The sequence below is a fragment of the Rosa rugosa genome, chromosome 1, assembly GCF_958449725.1.
Source record: "Rosa rugosa chromosome 1, drRosRugo1.1, whole genome shotgun sequence".
Taxonomy (NCBI): Eukaryota; Viridiplantae; Streptophyta; class Magnoliopsida; order Rosales; family Rosaceae; genus Rosa; species Rosa rugosa.
Window position 1 is genome coordinate 69,358,982 of NC_084820.1, and position 23,177 is coordinate 69,382,158.

The 23,177-nt window shown below is 40.1% G+C and overlaps 3 protein-coding genes and 2 pseudogenes across 3 annotated transcripts; 2 read left to right on the forward strand and 3 right to left on the reverse strand.

Moving 5' to 3' along the window:
* The first annotated feature begins 1,948 nt into the window (after nt 1–1,948).
* LOC133726483 (alpha-mannosidase 2) lies at nt 1,949–6,740 on the forward strand. The gene is made up of 4 exons (XM_062154030.1): nt 1,949–2,607; nt 2,940–3,089; nt 3,281–3,313; nt 3,432–6,740. The coding sequence occupies exons 1-4, from the start codon at nt 2,035–2,037 to the stop codon at nt 6,165–6,167; spliced, it is 3,492 nt and encodes a 1,163-aa protein (XP_062010014.1). The 5' UTR covers nt 1,949–2,034; the 3' UTR covers nt 6,168–6,740.
* Nucleotides 6,741–6,872: 132 nt separating this feature from the next.
* Nucleotides 6,873–11,274, reverse strand: LOC133726484 (uncharacterized). The gene is made up of 14 exons (XM_062154031.1): nt 10,861–11,274; nt 10,681–10,778; nt 10,415–10,594; nt 10,259–10,319; nt 10,094–10,140; nt 9,899–9,991; nt 9,686–9,776; nt 9,002–9,050; nt 8,467–8,583; nt 8,226–8,373; nt 7,943–8,035; nt 7,777–7,845; nt 7,340–7,382; nt 6,873–7,238 (listed from the first exon to the last, which is right to left on the reverse strand). The coding sequence occupies exons 1-14, from the start codon at nt 10,916–10,918 to the stop codon at nt 7,138–7,140; spliced, it is 1,248 nt and encodes a 415-aa protein (XP_062010015.1). The 5' UTR covers nt 10,919–11,274; the 3' UTR covers nt 6,873–7,137.
* Nucleotides 11,275–12,162: 888 nt separating this feature from the next.
* On the reverse strand, nt 12,163–16,024 carry LOC133726486 (aminoaldehyde dehydrogenase 2, peroxisomal-like; annotated as a pseudogene).
* A 386-nt stretch (nt 16,025–16,410) lies between these two features.
* LOC133726485 (uncharacterized) lies at nt 16,411–19,535 on the reverse strand. Its single transcript, XM_062154032.1, has one exon. It carries the CDS (start codon nt 19,387–19,389, stop codon nt 16,789–16,791), a length of 2,601 nt encoding a protein of 866 aa, XP_062010016.1. The 5' UTR covers nt 19,390–19,535; the 3' UTR covers nt 16,411–16,788.
* Nucleotides 19,536–20,326: 791 nt separating this feature from the next.
* On the forward strand, nt 20,327–21,823 carry LOC133734083 (AAA-ATPase ASD, mitochondrial-like; annotated as a pseudogene).
* Nucleotides 21,824–23,177: the final 1,354 nt, after the last annotated feature.

Genomic DNA, 23,177 nt, shown 5'->3' on the forward strand with positions numbered 1-23,177 from the left:
TACCTAAAATGAAGGAAATCAATTGCAAAGCATCTAAGCAAACCGCTCCATCTCCAAATTCAAAGACGTGTTCTCAATTTGGATGGACTTTTTTTTAATTTCTTCATGACCAAAAGTTATCTTCTCCATCTCAACTGCAGTTTCAAATTTTGCCAATATAACTCTCTTGAATAGAGCTTCATTACATATATAACCATCTGCACAGACTTGAGCAGTTCACCGATATAACCTGCATCTTGCTCATCTAGAGTGTCCGGTTGCTTGGCAATCCCAATTGAAGAATTTTCATCTAGACTATTAAAGAAGAACAATAATCCGAGACCATATAGACAACGGTGTACCATTTTTATCAACAAGAAGCCCCAGCCTTTTGATTGTTTGATGCCACATGTTGTATGGGCTAAATGAGGAACGACCATTATTCTTGCTTTTGATTTCAATTATGTTAACAAACCGGCAGTTCTTAACTCTCCACCAAAGAACCTCTAAGTTCTTTTTTGAATCTTCATCAGACCCTTCTATACAAACTGCTGGGTACATAGAAAACATAATTTCAAATTTTATGGGTTTTTTTTTTGTTATTATCTTAGTTTACCATGACTTTTAATGTCATTTCTTATGGGGATACAACTGTCTTTTCATACAAAATTTATTTGCTGGGTGTATTTAGATATTTGCTGGGTACATTTAGAAAGACCCGACTAGTAATTAAAGGCTCTGGTCTACACCTATATCTCTTGGTTTTTCAGGCCAGGACCTATATGTTGTTCTAATTAATTAGAAGACAAAAGAAAATAAAAATATATATATAACGGAAAATAAAAACGATAATTCACGTCCGCGCATCAAATGCTCCGTTCACTACTAAAACCAAAGAAGCAATATGATCCGCAATAAAATTTGTTTTCCAATAAATACATATGAAAAAAATTGTAGAAAATTACACCACCATATATACTTATAATACCTGCTACAAGAAGTTAAATTCTCAAAAGAACATCACTTTTGCCGGGTCGCCTTTGTTTCCCTTCATATAAGCACTGGATAGGAAAATATAATTTCAATCAGATTGATCAGCGCGTTTGGAGTCTTAGATACCTTGCTGTCAGAAAATATTTATCTTGTCAGACTTTGATAACAAATCCTGTTGGAGAGGTAAGATTTAAGTTATTCATTCACCCACCACTCAACCACAATTAAATATTAGAAAAGGAAAACCACGCGTTGCCTATCTCTCTCTCTCTTCAACCTTCAAACCAAAACCACGGGCTTCTCCCTCTCTCCAACCTTCAAACCATGGCGCAACCATCAATCTGTACCACTATAACAGCAAAATGCCTGCAACCACGGGTGCCTTCAGCTTCGTCTTCACCCTTCCGGACCGACCACCTACTTCTCCAATCATTGCTGCACTGTAATGTAATCCGATCGCTGGATTCAATGTTTGTCGTCACCGCCTATGGGTTCCTCAAGACTTCGCTGATAGGTCTTTTTTATCGTTGATGAATTCGATATTGATATGAAATTGTTTGTTTTCATTTATATCAATGTTGAGCTTATTATTTTTCTTTAATTTATAGCTATCGATCCAATTTTCAATCCAACTTATATACTCTTGCTCCAAACACCGAGTAAGATTGAAATTTTCCAATCCAACCTGTTTCTAATCCAATCCAAGTCGGTCATGAATACTAATCTATTTCAGTCTAAGTCTGCTAAACGGGCAAAATATCTTATTTCAGTCTAAGTCTGCTAAACGCGCCCAAAATATCTTACTTATAGTCTTCAAACCAAACGAATATTTAAATCTAAAATAAAATACAATAAAAAAAATCTTTGTAACGGATCTGAATTCGTTTCTCTCACGAGTGTTGACTATACCAAGAATTAAGAGAAAAGACTTTTCCACTGTGGCGGACCCCACCACCATCACCACACACCACAACCACCACCCACACTTTTTACAGAAGACTCGGGTCAGTCTCAGAAATCGAGATCGCCCCAATTCCCACTCTCACACTCACAATAGCAACAATGGCCTTCTCGTCCTTCAGCACTCGCCGCGGCGGCGGTTGGGCCCACTCGCTCCTCCCTTCCACCACCACCTCCTCCGCCAAATCCAAGCACACAAGAAAGCCCCGGCGGCGATTGCTCCTCCGCGACTTCCTCTTCGCCAACTTCTTCACCATCGGCCTCTCCGTCTCCCTCTTCTTCTTTTTCCTCGTCGTCCTCCGCTACGGCGTCCCGCACCCGATCACCGCCCACTTCAAGCCCACCAGGTCCCCGATCCGCTTCTCCAAGCCCCGAATCAAACCCCTCCCCCGTAGAAGGCCCGGCGGGAGCAACAACGACGCCGTTTCGGGCGCGGCCGTGGACATCACCACCAAGGAGCTTTACGACAAGATCGAATTCTCCGACGTCGACGGCGGGCCGTGGAAGCAGGGATGGAGAGTCAATTACAAAGGCGACGAGTGGGACTCTGAGAAGTTGAAGGTGATTCTGGTGCCGCACTCGCATAACGATCCGGGGTGGAAGCTCACTGTGGAGGAGTACTATGAGAGGCAGTCCAGGCATATACTCGACACCATCGTTGATACACTCTCCAAGGTGAGCTGAGCTTCAATTTTGGTGAATTGTGACCTGAGATTTTGTTAGGTTTTGATTCGATGATTAATGGACTCTGTTTCGGAGTTACAGAGCTTTGAACTGTTTAAGTGTCTGATTCGCTTTGTGTTATAGTGTATCGAAAATGTGATTGGTTTCGTTGATTCTTGAACTTGTGAATTTGAGAATGGAGTCTTGCAGGAATGAATGGATAGCATGTTAGAGCAATTTGTGGTTTTTGTTTCTGGTTTTTCATTTGCTGAGTATTTTTGTTTTGAATTTTGGTGCCTTTATATGAGATTGAGTAGAGTGGATTTGCTTATTTGAATGTGTAGGATACTCGGCGCAAGTTTATATGGGAAGAGATGTCTTATCTGGAAAGGTGGTGGAGAGACTCCTCGGATGACAAAAGAGAATTGTTCACCAATCTGGTAAAGAATGGTCAGCTAGAAATTGTTGGAGGTGGCTGGGTGATGAATGATGAGGTAATATTTGTAGGCTTTTGTAGAAGCTTGTTTGATTTCAAGGCCTATGCCCTTTACATCTAGTTGTATGTCTATTCGTACGGGGTCGGAGTTTAACCATGCTTAGACTGCTCCTAGTGCGTGAAGTGATTATGTAACGGATCCATTTGTAATTTTGAAGCTTAATACATCGGTTCCTCTTGTTGATGCAGGCTAATTCACATTACTATGCCATAATTGAACAGGTATGATAAGTTTTCTTTTTTTTATTCTACACTATTTATAGAATGCATCTGTTTACTGGTATACATCTTTTATGTCACTGAAACTGCTGCTTTGATCTTTGGGTAATGGATGGATCAGATCACAGAAGGAAATTTGTGGCTGAATGAAACCGTGGGTGTTGTTCCTAAGAATTCGTGGGCAATAGATCCATTTGGTTACTCACCCACCATGGCATATCTTCTGCGCCGTATGGGTTTCGAAAATATGCTCATTCAGAGGACCCATTATGAGCTTAAGAAAGAACTTGCACTGCACAAGAATTTGGAGTATATATGGCGTCAGAGCTGGGATGTCGATGAATCTACTGATATTTTTGTCCACATGATGCCCTTTTATTCTTATGATATTCCACATACTTGTGGGCCAGAGCCAGCTATTTGTTGTCAGTTCGACTTTGCTCGTATGCGTGGCTTTATGTATGAAGTTTGTCCTTGGGGAGACCATCCAGTAGAGACTAACCAAGAAAATGTGCGGGAGCGGGCACTTCTACTGCTAGATCAATATAGGAAGAAATCAACACTGTACAGGACAAATACACTTCTTATTCCTCTTGGAGATGATTTCCGCTACGTTAGCATAGATGAAGCTGAAGCTCAGTTTAGGAATTATCAAATGTTATTTGATTATATCAATTCTAATCCCAGTTTAAATGCTGAGGCGCATTTTGGAACTTTGGAAGACTACTTTCGAACCATTCGTGAGGAGGCTGAAAGAATAAATTACTCACTTCCTGGGGAGATTGGTTCCGGTCAGGTTGGAGGTTTTCCTTCTTTGTCGGGTGACTTCTTTACTTATGCTGATAGGCAACAGGACTATTGGAGTGGTTATTATGTATCAAGGCCTTTCTTCAAGGCTGTTGATCGAGTACTAGAGCATACGCTTCGTACCACAGATATGATGATGGCTTTCCTGCTTGGGTACTGTGGGAGATCACAATGCGAAAAGTTACCCTTGGGGTTTTCTTACAAGTTGGCAGCTGCTAGAAGGAATTTAGCTCTTTTTCAGCATCATGATGGTGTAACTGGTACTGCTAAAGATCATGTTGTCCTGGATTATGGGACTCGGATGCACACTTCCTTGCAGGACTTGCAGATTTTCATGTCTAAAGCTATTGAAGTGTTGCTTGGAATACGCCATGACAAATATGATAACCCTTCTCAGTTTGAGGCAGAACAGGTGAGATCTAAATATGATGTTCAGCCTGTTCATAGAGCAATCATGGCTCGTGAAGGAACCCGCCAAACAGTAGTCCTTTTTAATCCCTTGGAGCAGATAAGAGAAGAGGTTGTGATGGTTATTGTTAACCGTCCCGATGTTACTGTTCTGGACTTGAACTGGACATGTGTCCCAAGCCAAATATCGCCTGAATTGCAGCATGATAAAAGCAAAATCTTCACTGGAAGGCATCGTGTCTACTGGCAGGCTTCTGTTCCTGCTCTGGGGTTGCAGACATATTATATAACTAATGGGTTTGTTGGATGTGAAAAGGCGAAACCAGCAAAACTTAGATACTTCTCAAAGTCTAGTTCTTTCTCTTGCCCCACTCCATATCCTTGTTCGAAAGTAGAAGCTGATGTGGCTGAAATCAAGAACAGGCATCAAACACTCACTTTTGATGTCAATCATGGTTTGTTGCAGAAAATAAGCTACAAAAATGGGTCCCAAAATGTTGTGGGTGAAGAAATAGCTATGTATTCTAGCTGGGGAAGCGGAGCATACCTTTTTAAACCTAATGGTGATGCGCAGCCTATCATTACAGCCGGTGGGCAGATGGTGATCTCTGAGGGACCTTTGGTGCAGGAAGTATATTCTTATCCAAGTACACAAAGCGAGAAGAGCCCCATTTCTCATAGCACCCGTCTCTACAACGGAGATAATACTGTACAGGAGTTTCTCATTGAGAAGGAATATCATGTTGAGCTTCTCGACCAGCAGTTTAATGACAAGGAGTTGATAGTTAGATACAGAACAGATATTGACAACAAAAAAGTATTCTTTTCTGATTTAAATGGCTTTCAAATGAGCAGGAGAGAAACCTACGATAAAATCCCCCTCCAGGGCAATTACTACCCTATGCCCTCTCTTGCATTCATGCAAGGATCCAATGGTCAGCGGTTTTCTGTCCATTCCCGGCAGTCGTTGGGTGTGGCAAGCCTTAAAAATGGATGGTTGGAGATTATGCTTGACCGTCGTTTGGTAAGAGATGATGGACGTGGTCTTGGACAAGGAGTGATGGACAACCGTGCAATGAATGTAATCTTCCACATCCTTGTAGAGTCCAACATTTCTTCTGCATCAAACCCAGTTTCCAAACCATTGCTGTTAAACCCCTCTCTTCTTTCCCACCGTGTCGGTGCTGACCTGAACTATCCATTGCATTCATTCATTTCCAAGAAGCCAGAGGATTTGTCAGTGCAACCACCCCCAAGATCATTCTCACCCTTAGCTGCACCCTTACCTTGTGATCTGCATATTGTAAGTTTAAAGGTTCCTCAACCTTTAAAATTCTCAGAGCTACCACGTGAAGATTCTAGGTTTGTCCTAACATTACAGAGACGAAGTTGGGACTCTTCATATTGCCGGAAGGGCAGATCTGGTTGCACTAGGTTTACTGATGAAAGTGTGAATTTGCTCAACATGTTCCGGGAGCTCACTGTATCGAATGCGAGAGCCACTTCATTAAATCTTCTACACGAAGACATAGATATGCTTGGGTATACTGAGCAGTTTGGAGATGCTGCTCCAGAAGGGCAAGTCCTCATTTCTCCTATGGAAATACAGGCTTACAAGTTGGAGTTACAGCCACACCAATGAGTGTACTGGTACTGCTGTGTCTTGTAAGGCTTACCGTGGTAGATTTCATTATTGCAGTCTCCTGGACAATGGTTTAATGGGGCTCATAGCTAAGAGCGATGACACGCTTCACGCTTACATGTTGGAATTATGGCTACCATTGAATGTATTATCAGGTTGGTGGCAAATAATAGTGATTTCTCAGATCCCACTGTTAACCTAATTAAAACTGTGGGATTATATGTTTGCTGCCAGGTCTCGGGGCAAAGACTGTAAATATGAGTGGAGATACATCGTCAATTCTACCATCGAGGTTGCTCATGGAATCTTTTTTGTTGTAAAACTGCTGTTCCAAATTTTGCTTAGAGAGACTTGCTTTCGTGTTTACCAATCACGGAGTATTGAGTTTTGTTTTATAAATGGCTTCCCACTGTTATTATTTTTTTTTTTCGCCTTCTTCAGTTATGTTGAGATCAGTAAATGGGAATGTATATGAAGTTAATATTCTCTACTGTTGTGGTTCGATCTATGCGCTGCTTTTAAGGTCCTAACATGCGCAGAGACTTGGTATAAATAGTTGTGTTTTGATTCCCCCAGTCCCTTGTTCTTCTCCTTGATCAGTTTCTTCTTTAATTAAATTTGTAACATGACCATTGAAATCAGAATCAAATTGTACTTTTAGCTATCAATTTGTGCAGATGAAATCGTAACCAAAATTATACAATATCAAGTGAACGTACGTTTATTAGTTGCAAAAATTGGTCCTCTTTCTTTACGGGAGGATTGTACTGGCGAACTATATTGCTGGATAACGAATGTTGCCTTACTTGCCTATATGTTCAGCGTGGCTCAATTATACAACATCAATTGTCCAAAGGAAAAAATTATACAATATTGCTGTTGGCCAAAATTATTCAAGAAATCGATGCAGGGCAGCAAACAAAACTAGGAGGCCTTTGCAGTCTCTCTCTCTCTCTCTCTCTCTCAACCTCTACAAAATGATCTCCTCCTGTACGCTAACATTAAGAGTCTTGTTCGGGAGAACAATGCTGTTAATCACCACAACTTCGTCTTCAACAGTTACTGCTTCTCCTGCCAAAAGAAAAGGAGAGCTCATACAATGATCTTCATTAAAGTGCACATCAACGGCATTGGATCACAGAAAGTAAATATAAGAAACCAAGCAACCATACCGAGGATGGTAATTCCAAGCTTTGCATTGTAGTCTCCTTCAGCCTGAACCAGTCAATTAAATTTTAGTTAGCAACAAGTTTTGGGACTAGTCGAGACCAAGGCCTAAGAAGTTAATAGTCGAGACCAAGGCCTAAGAAGTTAATAAGTGAACATAAACAGTAAGCTACTAGTCTCATTCAATAAGCTTTAGTTATTTATTTTATTTTATTTTTATCTTTTCATTCATTACTGCCTTCAGCCTTCTATGTAACAAGTCTCTAGATCATCCTGAAATTAAGTTTATTTTACCAGGTCAAAATTAAGTTCTTATCTGGTTATCTGGGATTTACCTTTTCGAGGAGTTTTCTTATCCTATAATTGAGAGATTAGATCTCTCTTAAATTGACATCTAACAGACTTTTATTATGCCATGATGCAACTACTTGACTAGACTTGCCTGGACACGTGACCATCTCCCAATAGATGACTTCCATCCAACAATAGAATGTATAACAACTGCATTTTCCTGTCATGAAAAAAGAACATTTTGAGTTGAAATGTTGAATAAAACACCAACACTAGATTGTGTAGTTCTAGAATATCCATAGGCACTGCCTCACTACCTTTATTTCCACATCATCCAAGACGATGCAACTTATAAGCCTTACTCCCGCACCTATCCGAACATTTGCTGAAAGAGATACATTGGGACCAATCTGTGCACAAAAGTGAATCACACTTTAGAAGGAAATGTCAGAGAGTTAAATCCAGACTATCAGTAAGTTGCTGTATCCACTTATTCAGCCCTACTTTTCAGCTACCATGTGTATGTGCAACCGCAAACAAGGACAGAACAAAATGGGGTCTGCCATACACATATACACAGAGACATGGAAGTGGCACTACCTTAGCACTAGGATGTACTTTTGCCGATGGATGAATATAGACATCACCAACTATTGTGGCATTCTTGATCCCATCTCCACTAGCTAATAGATGTGAAGAGGTGAATCGAAATTGAGAAAGATACAAAGACGAACACTTCAATGACATTCTGTAATGTAAAACAAAGATTATTATGAAGTGATAATGGTAAAAGGTTATAAAAAGGAACAAGAATCAAATTTTTCAAAAAAATATTCTCTACCCTGGAGTCTTGATCTGTTCCCAGAAATCCATGGTCTCATAAGTATATAATTGCTTCTTTCCAGCAAGAGGTGACAAAATATCTTGATCCAATCTGACAAAATCTGTAGGAAGATTCCTGTTGAATGAAGTGCATATGAAGATCAAAACTGACACAAGGAAAGGCTATTAATCATCAAAAATATAAAAAGTAAAATACCATATCCTTGTGATTATTGTGTGAGTGTGCATCAATATATGACCTCATTGTTATGAAATATCACATTGCTGTGACACCATTCAATAATGAATACATGTTGTAATGCTTTCATGCCACAAGAGTTGAAATTCCAGGGGATTACAAAGAGGTAGTTAATTATGGAAACTTAAACAAAATGATCTTAGTTTATAAACAGGTAGTTAACTAGATACTATCTGGAAAGCATGTTTTGCACGCACGACAGGTAAACGTATCTTCTACATGGAAACTCATGAGAAATGGTTATAAGTTCAATATTTAAACTCTCTAAGTACAAAACCAGGAGAAAGAGGCAAACCTTGTAGCAGACTGGAGAGCTTCAAAGCTGGAAACACGCCGTAAATTAGCTGCAATTGACAAAATACAAGACACTGTCTGAAAAGGTGGAGAAATTCTATTGCATATGGCAGACTTGAATAAACAATCAGACGTGGAACAAAGTCAATCAATGCAAGCACTATCTCTAATTCATTAGATAACGTATATCTTATGACATATGACGCAGGCGATGCAAAAATTTTGCTGTTTCATTGCATCGTAGCTAATAGATTAACTTATCAAAACTACAAACAACTTTTATCAGTCACATGGCTATTTTACTTGCATCATGATTCAAGTTTCAAGACATGATTTTGATTATTCAATAAAGGTCCCATATTTGTTATTAAAATACATAAAGCATAACATACAAGTAAAGTATCTATGATAGGTTTGCTGAAATGCTATCTATTGAAGTATTTCATATAATGGCAAGGATGGAAGCGAAGGAAACAACAAGAGCTTTCATTCAGCAGTTCTGACTAGTTCTACAGAAGCACCTATACTTACTTCACAGAGTAGAAGTGAATAAGAAAAGCAAAACAGGGTGAGGCCAAAATTGTTTCTAGTCATCAAAAATGAAAGAATTTAACATTATTTGAGCTAGAATTTAACCCAAGGTACCAGCCCACAGCCAATTATGCATGTACTGAGAAAGACCAACCTCTGCCTTCCCGGTGACTGGATACGTCTTCAATGGCATTGAAAACATCAGGGGTAAATACATAAACACCGCAGTTGATCAAATCACTCACCTGCATTTCCATAGATAGTCAAGGCTCAGAAATCGTGGCCAGGAACAAGCAATTGTAATTAAGGTCATCAAAGCACCAATTAAATGAACAATATCAGTACACTAACTGCACCATGGACATACAAAAGTCTCTGGTTTCTCAGTGTAATGCAACAGTTCTTTGGTGACTGGATCAGCAACCAACTCACCAAACTCGTTGGCAGATTCCGCAGAAACCTGCAGATACAGCCAAAAAAAAAATATATATATATATCACCAAAAGGCAAAATAGAAGATATTCATCAATAGGGATAGAAAGTAGCTTATCAAGACACCAACCTTGATGACTAGCATTGTACCCATTCCACCGTATTTTATATGAGCCTCTGCAAAACCAAACAATATTCGCAAGCAGCATTATCAATTACTCCTTCAAGTCCCCATTCAAAATCTAACCAACAATAATTCCTTACAAACCAACATAATACGGAAAACAAAACATACCAAGCATATCTGGAAGCGGAAAACTGCAGCATACATCACAATTCAGCAAAAAGATATGCGACTGCCAAACAAACACAAACACAACATACATGTAAGCAGAACATTATTACACATACAAGACTAGAATCCAAGAAAAACTAAGCAGAGAAGTGATACCGGGCCGTCTTCCATGATCAAATCTCTGAAGTAATAAATACCACCAGCTGAGCCATGTGGTTTATCCTCTTTCAAGTACCTCACCGGCACTCTAAGCTCATTGGAAATCGAAGAAACATAGAGTGCAAACTCACGCTCCTCATAAAACCCAATTAGAAAAATTTGAGCCAAATTGGGTATCTACAACACAACAACAACAACAACAATTCAGACCCCATAAACTAGTACTGATTGCAAAACCAAAATCCCATTAAGAAAAAGCTAACCTTCTTACAAGCGGAGATTGGATGATGAACCATGGCTTGCCCAGCCAATGGGAATAGCGGCTTTGGCGTGTTGAATGATAGAGGCCGAAATCTAGTCCCTGCCCAGAAAATCAAAAACTCAGAAGAAAAAAAAACTTGAAAAAGATGAAAACTTTAACGAATTTGAGAAGACCCAGGTACCTTTAGTTGGGCCTCCGACCATGATTACGGCGACGACCTTCTCTCCTGAGCTTTCCATGGCGTAAATGGAAACCCTAGATCTTGAGCTAATTGAAGTAATTGGGATTGAGATGGAAGCAAAGTGAGTTAAAGGTTGAAACTTGGAAGAGAGAAAGGAGAAGTCAGTGGCTTTCAGTGTCCAAACTCCAAGGAGGTTTTAAATATCTGTTTCAAGACTTTGGGAGTACACTACTTCTGTTCAAGGATCCCAAAAGAGAATATTACTTGAAAGCCAGTTTGAAACCAAAAGGAAAGGACCAAAACGACGTCGGCAAGGGTCACGGTGTGTGTACGTAAAGCTTTGAAAGGTGATTTCTTTTTTGAGAGAACTTGAAAGTCGAACAAGAAATGGCGTGGGAGTGAGCCAAGTTAAGGCATTCCCAATGCCGTTCTCGAAAAAAGTAGTCAAGAAATAATATCTCTTAGTTTAGAAGTTTCACAGGGTTTTATAAGTTCAATCATGTAAGTGTTTAGTAGGTGAGGTAATGGATTTTTACTTAATGTTCGGGTGTCAATTTGTAAAACTTTTTGAGCTGAGAAAGATGGTCTAAGTGACACTTTGAGACAGCATTTGAGCTAGTAGTTGATTGGAACCTAGGTTGGATGCGACGGCGAAGCCTCCTCATGCTCACACCCAAGCGAGGCTAACAGGCAACAACATTCTCTTGCAGCAAGACTGACAATATTGTCTATACAATGGACATACTCATGCAAATGAGCCGAAAGAAAATGTCCATGCAAGTGAGGCTAAATACATCGAAACATTTTGTTTCACCTTAAAATGATGTTCAGTCCTGTTGGAATCGACTCCAAACTTTTTCCTAAATTTTTATTGAAAACTATAATTTCTCACCTAAAATTGTGGGACTATAGCAAACCATTTTTTTTTTTGTCAAAATTAAAAATTTTATTTTCTCACCAAATACATGATTATAAAAAAAAAATTATCAAATTGACGAAGCTCAAAAGTTTCAATTTAATTTTTTGTTTACGAATTTTTCAACTTTGAAAAATTGTTAAAAAAAGATCAAGTCGAGATTTGAGTTCCGTGATACCGTGACTTCCATCACTTGAAGTAACTTCTAAAAATCATACTTTACCAATGATTAGCTTATAACACAAAAAAATTTCAAGAAAAAAAGAACCTTGACAAGGTTTGACATATTTTGAAAAATATATAAAACATATAAATCATGGCAACAAACTAAGGTGTGACATAACAATATTAAATAATGTGACAGATCTTTTTCCAATTACCAACGGTTGCTATTCAATGAACCTTTGCCGCATCGATTTATGATTTATTGCAATTTGTAACATGGCTTACAACATACAAGTAGATAGAACAAGAAGTAGCTGTAAATTACTCTTGCTTGTTTGCTTATGTACGCTAGTGTTACCATATGAGGTTCAGTCATAGACTCGTAGCTTACATCTTCATTTTATTTTCCTCTAGTTCTGCTACTGAATTATTTCTATTATTCACTGCTTCTTGGGAGGGGAATACCACCCGTATGGCTCATCAGAGGTGTACTCAGTCACCTGCTTTATGCTCAAGTAGTTTTCCAGACCCCTACAAGTTCAGCAACAAGTCATAAAATTCATCCAAAGGTCTTGAAACTTCTGATTTGCATACAAATAAATGTGTTGGAGACTCATACCATTCTCCTAATTCGAGCCCAATTCCGCTGCGCTTTTTGCCTCCCCAAGGGGCTTCATTAAAGCAGGGTTGTGAGCAGTTTTTCCATACAACCCCCGACTGAATAGCCTGCATGCAAAACACGCACAAAAAACAATGTCTCCAGAGATATGCATGATATAAGGACAGGGTTTCTTTCTCAGGTTTCATTGACAGAATTTTAAACAAGCAGGAACCGAGACATGTTCAATTTCATTATCTTACCTTGGCGAAGCGTTCACACCTTTCTGGATCCTTAGAAATCACTGCAGCTCCCAAACCATAACTATAAGAGACGAAAATCAGAGGCATTGAAAACAAATGGCTTGTCAAGCCAGTTTCAGGAGATGAGTTCAGGCAACTATTAGAGGAAACACAGTTGACTCATTCAGTGTCATTTGCTAGTTCAAGGGCTTCATCCTCTGTAGTAAATGTTTTGACACATCAAACAGGTCCAAAAACCTCCTCCTTCCATATTGACATTGAGGTGCCAACTTCTGTAATGATTGTTGGTTCAATGAAAAATCCTTGATTCAGATGCTGCAATTCACCCATACAAAGTGGTTAAGATTTAAGATCACAAAAAAGGATTGCTAACATGATGATTACTATACTGAGAATCAGGGTAGGTTCTTACTTGAGGACGGCCACCTCCGTGTAGAACGGTTGCACCTTCACCTTTTGCTGTAGTAATAAAATTCAATATCTTCTCGTACTGAAAAAGCAGAACATTTGTTGTCATTCAGTAGGGACAGTTCAACGAAAAAATTATGCAAAGAAATATGTGATTTCACTGTTTTCACATATAGCTAGATTGACAATAGTACCTGTGTTTTACTTATTACGGAACCAAGCCTGCAACCTTCTTCCATGGGATCAGAGATTTTGATGTTCTTACTCCAGTCAATAAGCTTTTCTAAGAATTTGGCTGCAATGCTTTCCTAACAAAGGCCACGTTTTTAGATTTTTAGAAGTTAACTAGAAAGAATTTGAGAGAGACAGCAAAATGATCTGCTTCTCATACTTACATGAACGAGAAGACGAGATGTTGCACTACAGATTTGGCCACTTGTCGCAAAGCAGCCATAGATAGTCCATTCTGCAGCTGTAAATGTTCATGCTAATGTCAACAAAAAAAATTGTTCATACTCGTGTAGCACCATTTCTAAGGTATTTCCAGCTTCTACTCGTAACGACAGCTTACAAGAAAGTAAAAAATCAATGTACACTGAATCACCACGGAACTTACCATTATCGAGGTCTGCATGTTAGAGAGATTTCCTCTCAGCATTCAAAACTGATTCAGTAACTGCTGTAACAGTTTTGATATTCTGTATTTAGTCTTTAATGCTCTTCATAGAGTTTTGTAACTGTAGCTTATGTATAGCCTATATATCTGTACATTGTAAACACAATTGAATCAATAGGAAATCATTGTTTACACTGCATCCTGAAACACAAGAATTGGACTCTTCCCGCCAAGTTCCAATGATACAGGCTGCAAGGCATCACTATACAAGTCAAAAGACAGAACCAATACTCACGTACTTGCAAAATGCAAGACAATACCTTGATAGTTTGAGCTGCAGCTGTCATGACCTTGATTCCGGTTGCTGTACTTCCAGTAAATGCTATCTGATTAATAAAAACTGAAACATAATTTCAACATTTAGGTGAAAATCCAAGATCAAGAGTATCGCATAAGTGACCAAGAATAATAAATTTTCGAACACTATGAAACAGATGAAAAGCCAAACCTTGTCGACATGAGGATGAGATGACAAAGGGGCACCAACTTCTGAGCCTAACCCAGTAACGACATTAAGGACACCAGAAGGCAGACCCACCTGTCTGCAAATGTCAGCCTACTCCAAACACGTCCTGCCAAAAACATTAGGATGGTAAGCACAGAATCTAGTGAAATAAACATAATGAATGACAAACAAGAAAATAGATGAAACTCTCACACAGATGCCAACTCAGATGGCTTTAAGTATAGTGGCACATCCGGCAGCCAGAGCAGGAGCGACCTTCCAGGCAGCCATCAAAAGAGGGTAGTTCCTTCATGACGTCAAATTATTTTATTATAGTTCGTACACTTGACACTATGTTTCATAAGTTAATAACTCAAAAGGCCATCATAGTCAATCTTTAGGTATAGACTGCAAAGATATTGCATAGCAACATTTGTCACACGCAGATCTGTAATGCTGCAAAGACTAATATATAGATGAGAGCTAAACTCTTATCATTAAAATTAGCATGATCATGTTAGGGGAAGACAGAAACCAACTCCCTTTTTTCATTTACCAAAGTGCATTCACACACACATGATCACAAAGATCAAAACCTACAAAAAATACAAGTCTAATGTGTATTTTATTTATTTATATGATTACCAAGGGACAAAGCAACATTCATACTCCTTTGATAGTAATTACTAGAGGAAAACCCTCCAGAGTCCACTCTAGCAAACACACATATAAACTGTTCTTTCCTTTCTATTTTTCTTTCTAGTATGATCAATTTTCTTAATAAGAAGGTAAAACCAAGAAGGAGACAAATGATGGACAAAGAAAACGAGCAATTAACAGATACCAAGGAGTAATGAGGGCAACAACTCCAATGGGTTCCTTAAGGACATGGGTCTTAAATGATTGCTGCTTTATAGAGACAGGAGTCCTTTCCTTCAAATCCAATGCTTCTGCAAGTTCTGCATAATACTTGAAACAGGAAGCAGAACTTTCCTAAAGGACATACAAAAGTTCAATTTTCATAAAATTACAGATAATCAAATATACCTGGCACAAGAAAACTCCCAATTGAATTCAGCAAAATATTTGACAGAGATTGACACATACCATATCAGATACTGCTTCATCTAGTGGCTTCCCGGTATCAATGGTTTCCAGTTTGGCCAGTAGAGACTTCCTCTCCAAGATCTGCATGAAAAATAGGAAAAAAAATCCAGAAAAATTTATAACCATGTGTGATTGACTACCATTCATACCCTTCAATTCTAGCAGACTCACAATCAATAACTATCAGTCTATGATCCTGAAATACCATGTCAGCGATGGCACGAAGAAACTTAGCACGATAAGCACCAGAAGCAGAGGCCCAATCCTTCCCTTTATTACTGAAGAAAGCCATGCGAGCTGCATCCACTGCAATATCCACATCTTCAGCAGTAGCAGCTGGTAAGTCCCCTGAAAAAGAACAAAGATTAGACTTGGATTGAAACAGAAAAGAACAAGGAAAAAACATAAGTGAAATGGAAGTGTTAGACTATGATTTACACACATTTGAAAGTAGAAAAAGGAGCAGCACCTACGTACCAACAATATCTTCAGTAGCAGGGTTCATGATTGGGATCCGTTTCTTCAGAACTGGTTCTCTCCATTCACCGGCGATGAAGAGCTGACGGGAAGGAACAAGGTCATCCATCAGCAGTGCTTTTCAATTGTCACACTAGTAGACTCACTATGCATGTAATGCATTGTTTTCATTGGATTTTTCTCTATTATCTTCCCCTGCTGGTCTTTTGTCATATTCTTTAATTTTCATTTCATTGTCATAACGTGGCCATTTTTCACTTCATTATTTCATTGACCTAGTTTTAGTGTTTATCGTTTTCGGCTTAAACAGTCGTCGACTTGCAGTTCCATTGTTTATAGAGCCACTTTGACAGGCCAACCAATTCTATATTCTTGCACCTCGCTATTAACGATCACCTATAGATGTCTTCCTTCTCTAAAGATTTAATCATGCCTCAGGTAACCTTTTTAAGCACTTGTAGCCAGTGAACAGTAAAAACCAAATTGACTTGAGGATCAACCACAAAAGGCACCTGTATATTGCTTGCAAGTAGTTACATAGCCAATAAGATTATCACCCTTTGAATGTTTCTTTACATGTCAGCAAAATTACATACAAGCAGAAAGAAAGATGCATTGCTGATCTTCAAGCAGAAAAAATATTTGTATCAAAAACCTGAGAAGTGTGTTTGACAAATCTATCTCATTTTCTGTTGAGCCCTCTTCTGAGCTTCAAGATGTATCCGAAGAAATTCAAGGACAATGCTAAAATAAGCACTGCAGAACCCATCAGTAACTGCCAACAGGCTAATTGAAGGAGTTTATCAACCAATTTTCAGTAATCACCTTGAGCACACAATAAATAGGTGAGGAAAGTCGCCTGGGGTCAGAGTGCTATCCCTCAACACATTCCAACTGCACCGTTAAATCCTTGATTCCAGCTTCATGTAATAAGTGCGACACCTGCGCTTTTGCAGATCCTTTGTCAACTTCTGTGGAAACATGAAGATGGAGCGTACCCACTACATCTGAGTTTGTGAAACTCCATACATGCAAGTTCCGAATACCAGAAACCCCCCTTATCTTCCTAACATCATTAAGAGCTTTTCTCAAATCCTGCTCATGTGCCCTCGGAATTCTTTGGAGCAAGACTTCTGCAGAGTTCCTGAGCAATGGGATAACTGAAGATATAATCAAGACAGAAATAAATATCGAGCATGCAGGATCAGCAACAAGCCATCCCTTGTACTTAATTAAGAGTGTTGATATAACAACTCCGACACTCCCTAAGGTGTCAGCCAAAACATGCAGAAATATTCCTTCCATGTTGTGGTCAATGTGGCGATGCTGTTGCTTAGTTGATTTTTCTCCACCGGTTGGCAGTCTTTTCAGCTCGGAACCACCATGCTGGTGGTTGTGGCCATGGTGATCATGCTGGTGGTTGTGGCCATGGTGGTCATGATGATGGCTGTGATCATGGTGGTCATGATGATGGCTGTGATCATGGTGGTCATGCTGGTGGCTGTGGTCATGGTGATCATGCTGGTGACTGTGGTCATGCTGGTGGCTGTGATCATGGTGATCGTGCCGGTGATCTTTGCAGCCAACAGAACTGCCATGTTGGTGATGGTCATCATGGCTGGCACACGATTCTTCATGGCATACATGAGAAATAGCTATACACGATTCCTCAAGCTTTTCATGATTATGTCCAACAGAGTCATGCGAATGTTGATGACTGTGGGAGTGAGAGCATGATCCGGATCCACCATGGGCATGATGATGCTCCTCATGAAAGAAGATTAAACCAACCACATTGACAAGAAGCCCTCCAATTGAAACAACTAGTATACTGCTAGTTGACATCTCCTGAGGGTCCAAAATCCTCTCAAGTGATTCCAATACTATTAATGCTCCAACCAAAACCAGGAAAACAGCATTTGTATATCCTGCAAGAACCTCAAATCTCCCACGGCCATAGTTAAACTGATTATTTGCAGGCAAGCGCGAAATATACGAAGCATATAGCCCAATTGCCAGAGCAGCACAATCAAACAACATGTGACAGGCATCTGATATCAGCCCTAGACTATTGCTCATGAACCCAGCAATGAATTCCACAAACATGTATGCAGTATTGATCAGAAGGAAAAGTGCAATCTTCCGCGATTTCCTCTCACTCAAAATGTGCCTAATAGGTTTCATAACGGATGCACTAAATGATTCCGACGACTCCATTCCCAGTTCAACATAACTTGCATGAAAAGGATCCAACTCCCTAACAGCAACGTACAGCAACATACCACAAAGCAATAGCCCCCAAAGCGACAGTTCAGCAAAATAGAACAGCTCCAATACAACAGTACATAAGAAAGTCACCAAATACTCCCTCCGAAAATCTTTAGAACTCATTAACTTCTCATCACTATAACTCTCACTCAGAAGCACACCGAAAACAACAGTGTTTGCCAGAGGCCAGCCCAAGTTCCCAATGGAAACAACTCCATCTCCCTCAGCTTCAAACATAAAAACACTAACAACAGCAGGAATGAACAGCACAACAGTAGTAAAAAACAACGAAATCACCCGAACCCTCTTCCTCCCCAACTGCCTAATAGTCCCCCAATTCATCGAAACCCTCTCATAACACCCCAAAAATCCAGACAGAAACGGAAGCAGCATTGGCCAAATTCTCACACAATCCACTCTAGGCAACACAGACACTCCCATTTTTTGCACAAACTTAGCCGAAAACGGAAAGCATTCAATCCGATCCCAGCTCATAGATAACAAGAACAACCCAGTGAACAGAGCAAGAAACCCACGAACCTTGGAGCTCCGATTCCGATCACCACTGCCGCCCACCACACTCTGTTTCCTCCCCTCCGCCAAGAACCTTGCCGCCACATTTCCAGACATCTCGGCTAGGATCATGGCGGCGGTGCCGCAGTACCGGAGAGCTTGGAAGCGGAGGAGGAAGACTCCGGCGAGAAGAATCGATTTCGCGACGAGGAGTCTGTGCTGGGATTGAGTGATGAGAGTGAGGGAGAAGATGGGCTGGTTGGGCTTCTGGTGGAACGGGTCTCTGGAGGCGGCGGCGGAGGCGGAGGCGGAGGAGGTGAAGAGAGAGAAAGCTAGGGTTAGGAGGAAGGAGAGGAGAGAGACGAGGAAGGAGAAGGGGAAGAGAGAGAAGGAAGGGGAGGAGCGGAGGAAGGGGAGGAGGGAGTAGAGTGATCGGAGGGAGAGGAGGAGGAGGAAGAGGAATGAGAGAGAGGATTTGCTTCCAGCGGCGGCGGCGGCGGCGGAGAGGGGTTTGGGGTTGAGAGAAGAAGAGAGGCGGTGTTTGGAGGGAGTGGCGGCGGAGGGAGTGAAGGGGTAAAGTGGGTATTGGCGGGAGGCGGTGGGGGTGGTGGAGGCGAAGGTGGTGGGCGTGGTGGGGCGTTGAGGGAGGGAGAGGCGGTGGGGGCGGTGGTGGTGATGGTGGTGATCGGCCATTTTGGGTTTGGTGGGAGAGATTGATTGGGAGGTGGTTTTGTTTTGGTGAGAGATTTCAAAGTGAGGGGAAGGATCCGAACCCGGATTTGGGTCCGGAGGAGGAGACTTTGACGGCTGCGGTCAATGGATTCTAGAGAGTGTGGAGGACTTCTTTCTGGGTCTTCGGATTGTGGTTTGGGCAGAAAGAAAAGACCACGCTTTGGTTCTTATTGAGACTAATTTTGGGCCTGGCCCGTTGTTTTGGGGGCTGAATTAGAACCTTCCTTGCCGAACAAGGTTTCTAGTGCACTGAACGGCTGTTGGGGGAGTCGACTAGTATGACTCGTGGTAATGTTGCTGAGAATTTTGATGCCTGAATCTGTTTTTGAAGATGATGATTCTTGTTTGAAGAACTTGATTGAAGCATTCGAGGCTGCAAAGGAGGAGGAGAGGAAGAAGCGAAAATGAAGGATGAAGTGAAATGAGAGGAGACTTAAAGTGTGGAAAGAGGAATTTGCTAAATTTAAGTTAGGGGTTTCTATGTCGACTACTTCTATCCTATTCCTCTGCTTTTGAAGCATTCAAAGAATCAAAGTGCAGCTGTTAAGTGTTATAACTAATAAACTCTTTCGTGTTTCTTCTTAATATATCATCTTATTCTATTAAAGCTGTTAGAATAATCTATAGGAATCTTGAGTGGAAAATGGTAGTTATGTCATGACCATGACTTTTGAAGGTGCATAGTTATTGCCTTACTGTGAAGGCCGGCTTCCTACTAGGTGATATATTAAGCAGAATCAATTTTCTGCTGGGTTGTTTCGGTCAATGAATACTGATTGGAGGTTACACCTACCTTGATTACCAGGAAAAAGTCGTATCTTCTTCTTGTACATATGATATAACCATGTCTAATAATTCCTTGTAGTAAGAAGAAATTAATCTATAATTTCTTGACTAGAGATAGAGCTAAGAAAAGGCAAATTAAGTTTAAACATGATCAGTCCATGCCAGCAGAGATATTTGCTCGTCTAGGATCTGATATTGGTCCTTTGATGTTCGTGGGTTCGATCATATCGCACTACCTTCCTCATGAACTTGGAAGCTACATCAATACATACTTTCAAAGACTGGTGCTTTTCGCCACACCTTGCATCCAAATCACATTCAATGAATTAGCAGGAGAGCGTCCCACGCGCAATGAAGCCTATTCTGCTGTGGAGAACTATCTGAGCATAATGTACTCAAAGGAAGCAAAGAGGCTGAAGGCTGATATCAAGAACAACTCCCTTGTTCTTAGCATGGATGAGTATGAAGTGGCCGCAGATGAGTTTGAAGGAGCCAAAGTGTGGTGGGTTTCTGGAAAGAGTTGTTCCAAGACAGACAGAAATTCTTCTTACTACAAGCTCTTCTTCCATAAAAGGCACAGGGATCTCATCATCAGGCGATACCTCACCCATGTCTTAAAGGAAGAACCAAATTTGAGAAACCCCCGAAGAAAGCTTTATAGCAACATGGGGCCACACTGGAGCCATGTAGTGTTTCAGAACCCGGCAACATTTCAGACACTAGCCATGGAGCCAGAGAAGAAGAAGGAAATCATCCTTGACCTAAATGTATTCAGCACAGCAGGAGGGTTTTATGCAAGAACTGGGAGGGCATGGAAGCGAGGCTATCTCCTTTTTGGCCCTCCAGGGACTGGCAAGTCCACATTAATTGCTGCCATGGCCAATCATTTAGGCTATGACACTTATGATCTTGACTTGACTGCAGTGGAGGACAACACTGAGCTGAGGAAGCTATATATTGATCGAAACATCAAGTAAGTCCATAATTGTAATAGAGGACATTGATAGTGCGCTTGATTTCTCAGGCCAAATGAGGAAGAGAATAGCTAATGGGGAAGAGGAGGAAATGGGAAGGCTTGGGATACAAGAAAGAGAAACCAAACCCTATCAGGTTACTATTTCTGGCATTCTAAACTTCATTGATGGGCTGGGGTCATCTTGTTGCGGAGAAAGGCTCATTGTCTTCACAACTAATCATGTGGAGAAACTCGATGCAGCACTAGCTGATTCGGAAAGGAAGGATGGATAAGCACATAGAATTATCGTACTGCCGGTTTGAAGCATTCAAGGTGCTGGCCAAAAACTACCTTGAAATCGAAGCACACCCGTTGTTTCCCACCATTTGCAGCTTGCTTGGGAAAACCAATACGACTCCAGCTGATGTAGCAGAGCATTTGACACCAAAGACCATTTCGGGTGATGTTGAAACCTGCCTGGAAAATGCGGAAATCTGCCTGCAGAATCTGATCAAAGCTCTTGAAAAAGAAGAAGAGAATGTAAGGTTAAAATCTGAGGAAGGAGGGAGTGTGAGAAATCATCAGCTAAAGAGGAAGAAGCTGATGATGCCACAGGATCATCTGATAATAAATGAAAAGAGGGCAAGAAATTAGGATTTAATTTTGGTCCTCAATTTGTGTAAAGAATAGCTGTATGCATCATTCTAGCTTTTCATGTTCAAGTTTTCATGAGTAACCACATAATGTCAGGTCTTGTATTAATTCCCATTCCTAATTTCATAGATGCCCCATGTTACATATCATTTTAGTCATTGGTGTTATCTTAAAGGTTTAATTTTTGACACATTAATCTTGCTATAGATTATTTAAAATATTAAATTAATGAAAAAAATTATTTAATTATTCTTAAAAAAAAAAGGTACAAAATTATATATCATTAAGATTTATTTATTTTTAATATTTTTTTCATGATTTTTCAGAGTCAAAATGCAAGAAAATTTATAAAAAATTCCATATAATATTTCAATGTCTCGCAAATTCAAACTCATTCTAAAAGTTATGCTCTAAGAATACGGGAAATTCTATAATGTGTTGACATATGATATGCAAATAATTGCCTTAAAGTGGTAAAATGAGTTCTCAAAATAGTAAATTAGTCCTCAAACTGGTAACATGATCGAGTCCTTAAAGTGGTAAAATGAGTTCTCAAAATAGTAAATTAGTCCTCAAACTGGTAACATGATCGAGTCCTTAAAGTGGTAAAATGAGTCCTCAAAGTAGTAAAATAATTTATGTATTATAAAAATTAACATACCATAGCCTTATCCTACGAATGCAAAGCTCATAACATTGACGAATCTAGTAAGACACTACTGGGGCTTATGCTCCCAGTGCATATTTTTTTGTGTGGTAGTTATGATATATACTGTTTAGCCAAGGAATCCGTTTATAATATCTACCACTAATTAAGCCCCCATAAAGGCAAACAAGCTTATTTTGGCCCTTGACAATAACAAAATAAAGTTTTTTTTTTTTTTTTTTGAAATAGAAGTTGATTTCATTAGATCATGCAGCCAATAGGCTAGAGTCTACCATAACTTACATAAGCAAAACTCGGCAAGAAAATCCGAACTAAACTATCTAAGCTAGAGCAGATCAATAAAATTTCTGGGATGCTCACATTTAAGCGAGCCTATACAAGAATGAAAAAAACCTCGCCTCCTACGGAAAAGAAATCATTCAACTAGTCCATACTTGCCAATCACGCAATTGTGGGACAAGCAAGATACTAGAAATGTCATAGAAGACTCATAGAAGTTAATCCAACCTCACACAAGCTCAATACCCTAACTCATTAGGGCCTAGATTTCCTTAATTCGGGCACAAGCCCGTAGGCCCAAACCCAAATCAAGTCTTGCTTAGCAGGATGACTCCCCTGCCCCATCAGCCCAAATTTGAGCCCAGGCCCAAACCCGAGCAAATAGCACAGAAGAATCACTCTGCTTCT

What these genes read in the sequence shown, in the direction of transcription:
- LOC133726483 (XM_062154030.1), top strand. Translation starts at nt 2,035, where the DNA reads ATGGCCTTCTCGTCCTTCAGCACTCGCCGCGGCGGCGGTTGGGCCCAC. An exon ending in TCGTTGATACACTCTCCAAG is followed by an intron (nt 2,608 to 2,939) that starts GTGAGCTGAGCT and finishes TTGAATGTGTAG; the next exon opens with GATACTCGGCGCAAGTTTAT. An exon ending in ACTATGCCATAATTGAACAG is followed by an intron (nt 3,314 to 3,431) that starts GTATGATAAGTT and finishes TGGATGGATCAG; the next exon opens with ATCACAGAAGGAAATTTGTG.
- LOC133726485 (XM_062154032.1), bottom strand. Translation starts at nt 19,389, where the DNA reads ATGGCCGATCACCACCATCACCACCACCGCCCCCACCGCCTCTCCCTC.
- LOC133726484 (XM_062154031.1), bottom strand. Translation starts at nt 10,918, where the DNA reads ATGGAAAGCTCAGGAGAGAAGGTCGTCGCCGTAATCATGGTCGGAGGC. An exon ending in GCTCTCCAGTCTGCTACAAG is followed by an intron (nt 8,584 to 9,001) that starts GTTTGCCTCTTT and finishes TTCATTCAACAG; the next exon opens with GAATCTTCCTACAGATTTTG. An exon ending in GGAGATGGTCACGTGTCCAG is followed by an intron (nt 7,383 to 7,776) that starts GCAAGTCTAGTC and finishes TGACTGGTTCAG; the next exon opens with GCTGAAGGAGACTACAATGC.